The following is a 10714-nucleotide window of genomic DNA, read 5'->3' as shown; positions in this document are numbered from 1 at the left end:
GGTCGGTATCAGTGACAGTATCGAATTTTATCCGAGACGAAGATGAAAGGTAGGTAAGGTATTGGATATCGACCGCACGAATCTGCTTGAATGTGATCTGGGAAGAATGAAGATCCTGAGAAGATATTCAAGAAGCGACCCATCGCAGTTTCAGGTGAAAATGGCATTTCAATCAAATGATTGGGGATGCAATGAATCACGTAAAGATAGCGGCTTTTGGAGAAAGAAACAGAATCTTTTCTGAGAGTGAGAAAACTGAGATTGACCTTTTTGCTCTCTTGATGTGATTCCTCACTGAAAATTACATTAAACCAATTATTATTATTAACCATTATATGCAAGTATATCCTGTTTTCAATAAACAATTATGTGTAGGTATAATCTTCTCTAATCAGTGATTTCTTTGGAATTTTATTTATTTCTCCATTAATATGATAAGCTGATAAAAGTAACTTTCCTTACTAGACTAAATTGTACTTACTTTATAATATGAATTTTGGGATTTTATGACAAATTTATATTTGTTATAGATTTGAAGCAATATATTTGAAAAATCATCAGAAACAACTGTGGTGACACATTAAAGATCATATTAAATTGACACCAAAATTCCCGCTTGATCGTTACCTCCGATATTCCGATATTCTTCTCGGAGGTAACGGCTTGATACCTCCCAGCGATCGCAGCGCCTCCTGTTGTCGCGGTTTTTGGGGGACATTTTTCTACCTCGGCGATAATTCTCCTTCTTTCTACTCTCCATAATCTTGAATTATAAGGTTGACCTTATAATTAATTGAGTTACAACACAACTGTAGTTTCAAATATTCCACAAGCTTTTCCTTTCCATTCCATTTTCTTCTTCTTTTATTGCTAACCTCAAAAATGTCATTCAAGTTTTTGACAATTCTGCCAAGTTTTCATGAAAATGCAAATGCAGTCTTTAACTGATTCGCAAACTCCTCGTAGATATATAGGAAATAATTCATCACTTCTGACAAAATACGATATTCCCATAACACATTTAGATTTTTCCTACGTTGAAACATGCGAGGACAGAAGAGAATTAGAAAGAATTTTGGAAATCTTGAAATCAGGAGAAGAAGGTTACTACGTGGAATTGATGAGAGCAGTGGAGGATAAACTCAAAATTCTCCATCCCAAGAGTAAATTCTTGAGGAACACTTCCAGAGTATTATCGAAAGATGAGCTAGAAAGCCGAGAATGGAATGATATCTCGACAGATTTGAGCGAATGGATTATTGACATATCCGAGGATAATAAGGAGTTGGAGATCAATAAGGGTAAGAAAATTCCAAAACCGATAGAAATGAGGAAGGTTCGTGAGTGTGAAGTCGCTGTTGAAGAAAAGAAGACTAAACCACAAAAAATCAAATCTACTGATTATGCAAGTTGGGATAAATACGATGTGGATGCTGAACTGTTGAGCATGGATTTGAAAGAAGATAAATTGAAAGAAATTGCAAAAAAGCAATGCTCTAGTGAAACGAAAAAGAAAAGGGTAAAATTTAATATTCCCTCAACAGAGGTCGAAAATAAACTTGAAGCTAAAGAGGAGAGAGAAAAAGGCAACGAATATTTCAGGGCAGGAGACTACAACTCAGCACTAATACACTATTCAGCTAGCGTAGATTGTATTCCCACAACCGAAGCTCTCAATAACCGAGCCATGACTTATCTGAAGTTGGAACGGTACGAAAGTGCAATCAAAGACTGTGATTCTGCTCTATGTTTAGATCCAGTGAATTTGAAGGCTAACTGGAGGAAATCGATGGCTTCATATCATTTGGGGGACTATCAAACTGCTTTGAAATGCATTGAGATGTGCGTTGATATCGAACCTAATAATGAAGAAATTCAAAATTTCGCAAACTGCGTCAGAAAAAAATGCAAAGAAACTCACTTAGTTAAAAGGAGAATGCAAATTAAGGATGTTACAGAAACGGAAGTTAATTCTGATACTAGTAACTCAGTTACCGAGTAATATAGGGTGTATCGAGCTCTCTATAGTTTTTTGCACCAAACTTTCCATTTCATCCATGTTTTCATTCATGCTAAATAAATTTCAAGAAATCAATGATGTTCCTTAAATGATGAAGAAAACAGATCCATGAACTGGAATTTTCGTACAGTGCGTCAATTTGTAAAGGTATCTGCCTCGATATCTCGGCCCTTATGCCAAATCAGAAAAAATGCAACAAAAGGTGAACTTTGATTCGTTGGGGGGACATGTTATTTGGTTGGTTTCAATAAATTTGTATCAACTGGGAGCATGAGGACAGCAACCCCTAAAATATTAATTGGGAAGGGGTGTGAGTGACACAAAGTTATTTGATTTTCAAAAATTCCATATATTTGGCCTTTTTATTAGTACTTCAGAAATTTTTTTTCTTTTCGCTGTGTTTTATACACAGTCCACTTTCAATATCCTCAGAGGAAAAAATTTTTAAGGTGTCAAGTCTGGGGACCATGGTGGTCATTCACCTCTTCTAACAAATCATTTCTCTTGGAAATGATCTGTAAGCCATTGCCTCACAGGATGAAAGTCTGAAGCTTCATCTGGTTGGAAGTGAATGAGGTTTTCTTGTAAATAATAAAAATGGACTAGTAGGAAATCTAAATTCTTGTTCTTGTTCTTCTTGTAAAAGTATATTGCCATCCTAATCAGGTTGATTTTCTAAACAGAAGAGGGCCAATTGAATGACCACCATGCTCTCCAGACTTGATACCTGTAGATTTTTCTTCTGGAGACATTCAAAGTTGGCCAATGATGTTGAAGAACATTCATCTCTGAAGAAAAAGTTCGAAGAATTTGATAGAGTATTTATAAGAGTATAACTTGAACCCGCGGCGTTACTCGTGTAATATCGCAAACCTCACTACGAAAAATGGAATTGAAAAGTAACTCCAATTATTGAAAGATTCCCGAAAAAAACTCTACATTTCCCTATTGCTTCGATTCAGCGATGTTTTTAGATCTTAGTATGATCATTAGTCCAGATCAAAATGAATGAAATACCATACGTCGATCGTGCATCGTAAACCTTTTATATACTTGCATCGAAGTAGCTGTCACGCATGTCACGTGACACCGGGTAGATTTTATTTCTTGCCTAAATTCGAATTTTTCCAACCAGTCATCTCTTCATTAGAAGTTAGAAAACTATGCTGTAAAAAGCATTTTTCATCACGAATAAATTCCACAGATAAGGTTTACATTCATTTTTATATTAATTCATTCCATGCAAGTCAAAAGCCTTCTTCAAATGAAACATAATTTTGGATTTAATTAAAAATGTTTGGAATGGTTATCGTATATTATCCTCGGAAGTTAGATATATGCCATCGCTGACTTTTTTGAAGAACTTTTCGAGTTCTACTTGAATATTTTCACCTATCGCTTATAGTATAGCATGGGCCATAAAAATCTTCATTCGACTCGTTCATGAAAAAAATCGATATTAGTTTTTCATTTCTTCTTTATATAGGACTCAATTTCATTGGAAAATCTACTCGAATAAATTCCGTTCATCATATTGAAACTCCCATCAAAATTATATATCTGGTTCCGGAGTTATGAGACACTCTTCAAGAGAAACATTATTTTGGATAAAATTAAAAATGATAAAATTGGTTATCGTGGATTGTTCTCGAAAGTTAGATATATGCCATCACGGAGTTTTTTATTGAACTTTTTGAGCTCTGCGATATTCCTCATTTTCCTCTATTTCTTATATAGTTATTCGGGTTCGAATTTCGGACGGTCCGAGAATTGTTCTAGAACTGCGCAAAACTGTTGCGTCCTAGTATCGAATCCTCTGCGCAGTTCTAGAACCCTTCTCGGACCGTCCGAAAGTCGAACCCGAATACAGCTATAGTTTACCTTGCGTTGGCCATAAAAGCTTGAAATCAGCGGCTTCATCCACGATTTGTTTATGCAAAATAGATATTTTTCGTCGTTTCTCATTATACAGGGTGTCTGTAAAAACAAATGCGGAAGATGATTCCTCGATGAAAATAAGCAGGGGTTGTTGCTAGAAGTTTTTTTCGAAATCGTCCTCCCATCCAAGATACAGCCTTTGGAAGGCGATGACGAGTTAACAGTTTTAAATTTTTTTTTACGGGCTCTAAAAAGCACTGAGTCCTAAAACTATACATAATATGAAGCACTAAGTAGATGTTACTCACACAATTTTTTTAGATTTCACAACTTTAAGGGTTCAAAATAACAACCCCTTATGATTTTCCTTCGAAAATTGTTTTCGTGGGATAGATTTTCGAAAAATAAAATTTTCTTATGATTTCCCATTCCAATCTGATAGAGAAAAAAAGTCTTGCAAAATTTCGGTACAGTCGATACTTTTCTCGGCATAAATAAAAACTTACAAGCAGTTCTGATCCATAGAATGACTACCTCCCGCTAAAATATGCATCAACTCTTTGCCTCATAGACCTTCGTATACTGCTTGTAAGTTTTTATTTATTCCGAGAAGTATCGACTGTATCGAAATTTTGCAAGAGACTTTTTTTCCCCAGAATTGAATGCGAAACCATAAGAGATTTTTATTTTTCGAAAATCTATCCCACGAAATCAATTTTCGAAGGAAAATCATAAGGGGTTGTTATTTTCAACCCTTAATTATAAAGTTATGAAATACAAAAAAATTATGTGGGTAACATTTACTTAGTGCTTCATATTATGAATAGTTTTATGACTCAGTGTTTTAAAAAACAGGCGTAAAAAAATTTGTCAACTCGCTTTACAAAGGCTTTATCTTGGAAGGGAGGTCGATTTCGAAAAAAAATTATAGGAACTAATCCTGCTTATTTTCATCGAGGAATCATCTCCCTAAGTCCTTCGCATTTGTTTACAGACACCCTGTATAGGAATGAATTTCCCACGAAAACCTACTCGATTAAAGAATCACCAATATAGGTAATATATTTCAGATAAAAGAACAAAAGAACTTGCTTGATACGTAATCTGGAGAGTATTTCTCAATAAAATGAGCGAGTAGGTAATATTGTTTTCCCACAAAAAGTTCGTTTCGTCCAATTTTCCCCAGGCTATATATCTTGCATTGGAGCTTATCTAAAAACGTGGGGCAGCACAATGCAGAGAGGACGACCGGGAGCAGAATGGAAGCATAATCACAATTCCTCCACAGCTTTTCAGTCGGGCCCGGCAAAGACATTCCATGTGTCATTTCTGATAGCGTTCAGACGAATCGCTCTATCCGACTATCGTTTTAATTTGTTAAATTTGTTATTATCCTCGCCGAGCTATTAACCGCCATATACCCTATATATTTATCTCGCATATTTGTAATTTCTCGAGCCGGGAAAAAGTTCCCCGCATTTCAGCCGTTTAAAAAATTTCCTTTCATTAAAAGATATTTAATGCGGAATGGAATGAAGCGCTTATTCGGCCGTGAATTATGCCGGTTATTCAGTATCATAATTCACATCATGCATTTCATTCGAAAGAATCTGGGCTCTGGAATTATTCGTGAGTGAGAACTTGATTCTTTGGTTTGTATAATATGTATAATGTAGCATCGCTACCATTCAGATATGAAAAATTCGTTTCTTTTATGAAAGGGTACTACATCATTCGGCATACATCTTTTTTTATTATAGTTTTTGTAAAAAAATTTTTTTCTGAAAAGATATGTTCAGACATATGGTAATTCTTCTAAACATAGGTAAATACTCATTGATTCCAAACTTGTTACGTCCAGTTTCATAATCAAACCTAAAGTTACTTTAATTTTGAAGCTTCCTTTAACCCTACTAAAAATGACACTAAAGGAAGCTTAAAGTGACTTTAAATTGGATTATGAAACCGGACGTTAGTAGTCTAATCAATATGAAATATTTCAGCTCATTTTGTGAACAGTTGAATCTATTACAATCCACTGCACTACTACACTCTCGGGGAGAAAGGGATTTTTACTGGAGTTTCCTGAGCTCTTTTGTATAATACTAAAAGTTTTATAGCACTCCGTTAGGCTATACTGTATCTAACACATGCTGCAATTATTGTTAGATGTTAAAAATTGTTATACGCTCTTTATGAAAAAAAAAATAGGATGTGGCGTAATGAACGGATAATATGGTACCTATGCTGGTAGAGGACGTTATGGCGGTCCATATTTTTTATGTTTAGTAATAGTCCCTTGGTTTTTGAAATATTGGAGATATGAAGGAATTATTTCAATCTGTTTTTTGGATAGTATTCGTGGATAGATGCGCTTTCGAATATTTGTTATGATTTTTGGGGCGCATGCATACTTAGTTGAAAAAAGCTCTAACTCGAATTTTCTCGTTAGCTTTTTCACTAATTTGTTTCATAAGGTTAACTTAACGTGGTGTAATTAAAAATAGGGTTACCTGAGTTCCAAAATAAGAAGAAGACATGCCTGTTTCATTGAGCTTCCGAAATGGTATAGCTCTCTGTATTTCAGCATTTAATACAAAGTATTCTACAAAATTCCTATTGAAATCAGTTGAGGAATATAATGTAAACCTTGTTTTTGAAATTTCTAGCAACTCGAATGAGAAATGCGAGCAGAATAAAGCAATCATTTCTCAGAAAGGTGTAGAGCATGTATGTATATTAGACCTCATGGTGGAAACATTAAGCAGCTTTTGTGAAATTTAATTCAATGAGACGATAATTATTTCAAAATTGTTGATATGCAAGCTAAATAAGCAATCATTCATCAGAAGAGAGTTGTAGAGCATGGAGGCCACTTTAAACATCTTTTGTAAAACTCAATTTAATAAAACGATATTTCAAAATTTATATTTTGTCTCGTTTTTTTTTTTCGTTATTGATTGATTTTCACAGTTGTGAAATCAATATTTTCAAGTCAATTTCAAATAATGAAGTAAATTTCAGCTTTTTTGTAACTCCGCATAGGTGAAAGATCTAGATCTTGACATACTTCATTACTTGAAATTAAATTGAAAATATTAACTTCATAACTATGGGACTTAATAATTAAAAAAAAACGAAAGAAAATAGGAATTTCAAAAAACCGTTTCATTGAATTAAGTTTTACAAAAGGTGTTTCTCTTATTAAACTACACCTTGACTAGACCCTTATTGGAAATAAAGTGAGTTATAACAGAATCTCAGTGAAACAATGGTTTTTTCTTGCTTTGGTAACCTTATTATTTTTTACCCCACGCTAGGTTAAAATTATAGGAGAAAAAATAAGCAAAACAGAAAATTTGAGTTAGATCTTCGTTTGAAAAAAAAAAAAACTAGGCATGCGTCCCAAAAATCATAAATTACACTTAAATTCGATAGGGCATCCATGCATCAGGAATACTATCCAAAACACAGATTGCAAAAAAGCTAAAGAGTAGAAAAGGGTGGATTTTTTGCGAAAATGTAGAATATCTCGAAAATATTTTTCCTAACGTCCTCTACCCGCAGGTATCATATTATCTATTCATTACGCCACACCCTGTATATATATAAGTATATATCTAATCTATATGAGAAAGGATTCTTTGTTAATAAAAGATACAAACAGTAATATTTTGATGTCTGGTATTAGACAGTTAAGGATTATCGTTGAAACCATAGACCATAGAATAAATTGGTAAAAATTTTATTGATTCACTCAGCATGTTTAACGAAATGACCAATTGTGTACAAAATTTTAATGTGAATATCTCAGAAAAGAATGGATTGAATGAAAAAAAAATAAAAAAACTGAATTCAGCACAGAATGGACTTGTATTCCTCAATTCTCTTATCCCATCTTCCCTTTTTGAAATATATAGAGACTGGGATTAAAACACTAAGAGTTTTAAATTTCTCAGAAGTTGTACCCCTGGAATAAAAAACGTCCCGAGCGTTTTTATACATAAGTAATTCCGTTCCGACGACCTACACAGCCGCTGTTTCATTTTTAATGGCCCACTGTGTATGTTTATCTTAGTGATTTCACGAAATGTTTGTTCGTATTCTGTAATATGTAATTGAGGAGATGATATAATAAAGAGAGAATAAACAATAGTAAAGGATTTCATTTAAAATTTTTGGTATGAGTTCCTAACAAAAAATATTTACCTATAACTTAGAATAATACTTAGAATTAATACTTAAATAAATGAAATCAATAAAAAGGGCAGTGTGACATTTTCCATTCTATTACTCATATAGATTTTAATTATTGGAGAATTATGATGGAATATAGGCGTACTGCACAAAGAACAAGTGCGATATTTATTCAAATATATTCATAATTAGAAAATTAAGTCGAAGAATAAATCAGGTAAGTTTCAACATACCATTATGTCGGTGCAAATCTAATTATATCCTACCAATGGGGCTGATCGCGTTTATAAACTGGTGTGCGATTTCTTTTCTCAAATATTCGTAATGTGTTGCTTCCATTATCATTCTGCCACATTATTGGTATTCATTCGAAGGAGTGCTCATTTACATGTATGAATTATGAGAATGCTATTCAAGATCTCATATTAATCAGTGGTATAACTTCTCAGTATTTTAGTTCATTGAATGTTTTTCTTTCAACTCTTCGAAGCAGTTCTGATTACCTAATACAGAAAAAAGTAACAGATAGATGTTGGAATTTAAAAATCATAGTGAGGTTACTCGATTGATCTTTCCAAAGAAGATCGAAACATACCTATATGGGTATTATGAAGCAGATACAATAATTTGAAATTAAGGTGTTTTTGATGGGAAAGACTGTCGGAATTAGCCCCTAGATTCTGCCTTAATTTTGAAACAATTCGTATATATTAGGTACATCTTACAAGTATTATAAAACTACAAGGTTTCCAAGAAATTTCCTCTACAAATAATTCGAAATGAATTAATAATATTTGCTTATCCCTTAGGCGAGTACATTTCTGTACACGCTTATACAGGGTTGGATATGAATCTGGACTGAAATTAATATTTCTTCAACCAATAACTCAGAATGAAAACATTGAAACTCGTCAAGTGATTTTTGATTTGGTATCACTATTTTGTGGCAGTAAAATTGAGTGTTATTCTTGAACCCCTTAAGTCGAAACCTTATCTATGGTCCGATTTTTAGATGGAAACATATACCATGTGAAGGCTTATTGCCAACCCTGCATATATATATTGTCAAGAATGTCGATATCTGTATGTGAATACCTCCTCGTTTCAAGCAACTTCGTGGATTATTTCTGTGCCAAAATTTGTTCTAGAGAAGAGTGAAGAGTGGTCTCCTAATCTTCTTTGCATTTTCTTCTTTATAAATCTATAACATTGTCTATGCTGCTGATGCTTCGCCACTGTTTACGAACAGAAATTAGTGAAATTAACATTAAAACCCTTCCACTCGGTTTTGAACAGCATTGCACATGCTTTGCTATATGTTCTGGAAAACGCTCAAAACTTTTCCTCAATTATTGAAATATATTCCAATCTTCTCACTGTTCCAAATCAAATCTTAAATACTGAGCGAGTAATAGGTAACGCACGAAATTCATAACTGTTGTATTTATCAACGATTTTTGTAGAAAAATGTTCCAACGGATCCAGTTCCATTACTGAAAAAATGTAATAGGAAGAAATGGTATAGAAAAAAAGTGTTTCTGTTGAACTCAAGGATCTACTGTTAAAATATTTGTACGAGTCAGAGACTCACCTTGTATACAGGGTGTATTCGAAGGTGAGGCTTTATTTTTCAACAGAAGGTACAACTGGTCAAAATAAAGCGTTTCACAAAAAATCATCTAACCATACGAAACTTTTAAAATGACAAAGTTGAAAAAAAATCTAAATTGATTACTGAATCCTAATACGACCCTTGACCGTTTGCTAGCAGTAGAAAAAAACTTATCTTCTGATTCGACCATGTGGTTTCGTTTAGGATATTGGCTCGTTCGATATTGACGTGTTGATGAAAATGAAAACTTAGGATTGCTGAATTGTTCTCATTATTTTTTAGTAACTTTTACACGATTTTATGAATTGACTCATTTCAATAAAAACTGGCGAAAGAGACTTAGGACACAAGTGTAAAACATGGGCTCCCGCAGGGGGGGCCAGGGGGGGTTATGGCCTCCCCCTGAGATTCTGATCGCCTTATTTTTTTTCAGCACAACACCTTCAACATTATCCTTTGTTTTGTGAAACTCATTAGTCAGCTTGATATAAATCTTTGCGAGTTTTCGATGAAAACTCTGAAACTATATTCAAAAAGAAATTTCAATGAATTCTTCAACAACAAAAAGAGCTGCTCAGTTATGGGCAGCAATAAACTCTTTCAATTTTGTGGTTTGTTTAACGGTAGCAAGTGAATATACAAATATTTTGGAACCAATTGCAAATACACCACAAGGTGTTTTTATCAATTTTGTAGATGTTCAATGTCACATAAATTTTATTTTAGATATATGTGGAAAATATCGTTTCGATGATGCATGCTTCACAGAAATTTTTTCCAAAGCATCATCTATTGCTCAGAGTCTCAAATATAGAGATTGGAAACCCACGAATTTGCGGTAGACAAATGTATATCTAATTATAAAGCTGAATATTACCTACTTCAAAAAATCTTTATTCATCCAATATTTAGAACATCTGATTTCAGACCTTGATACGAGATTCTCAAAAAGAACATGAAATGTTTTTCTCTTCTTTCAATATTTTGCCCAAGAATTCAAAATTACT

General features: G+C 33.6%; 1 protein-coding gene across 1 annotated transcript; it reads left to right on the top strand.

Moving 5' to 3' along the window:
* Positions 1-899: 899 nt before the first annotated feature.
* LOC123313309 (sperm-associated antigen 1) lies at positions 900-2095 on the top strand. Its single transcript, XM_044898140.1, has one exon. It carries the CDS (start codon positions 920-922, stop codon positions 2000-2002), a length of 1083 nt encoding a protein of 360 aa, XP_044754075.1. The 5' UTR covers positions 900-919; the 3' UTR covers positions 2003-2095.
* The last annotated feature ends 8619 nt before the right edge of the window (positions 2096-10714 follow it).

Source organism: Coccinella septempunctata, chromosome 5 (assembly GCF_907165205.1).
Source record: "Coccinella septempunctata chromosome 5, icCocSept1.1, whole genome shotgun sequence".
Taxonomy (NCBI): domain Eukaryota; kingdom Metazoa; phylum Arthropoda; class Insecta; order Coleoptera; family Coccinellidae; genus Coccinella; species Coccinella septempunctata.
The sequence above is the reverse complement of the archived record's forward strand: the minus strand, read 5'-3'. Positions and strand labels throughout refer to the sequence as shown.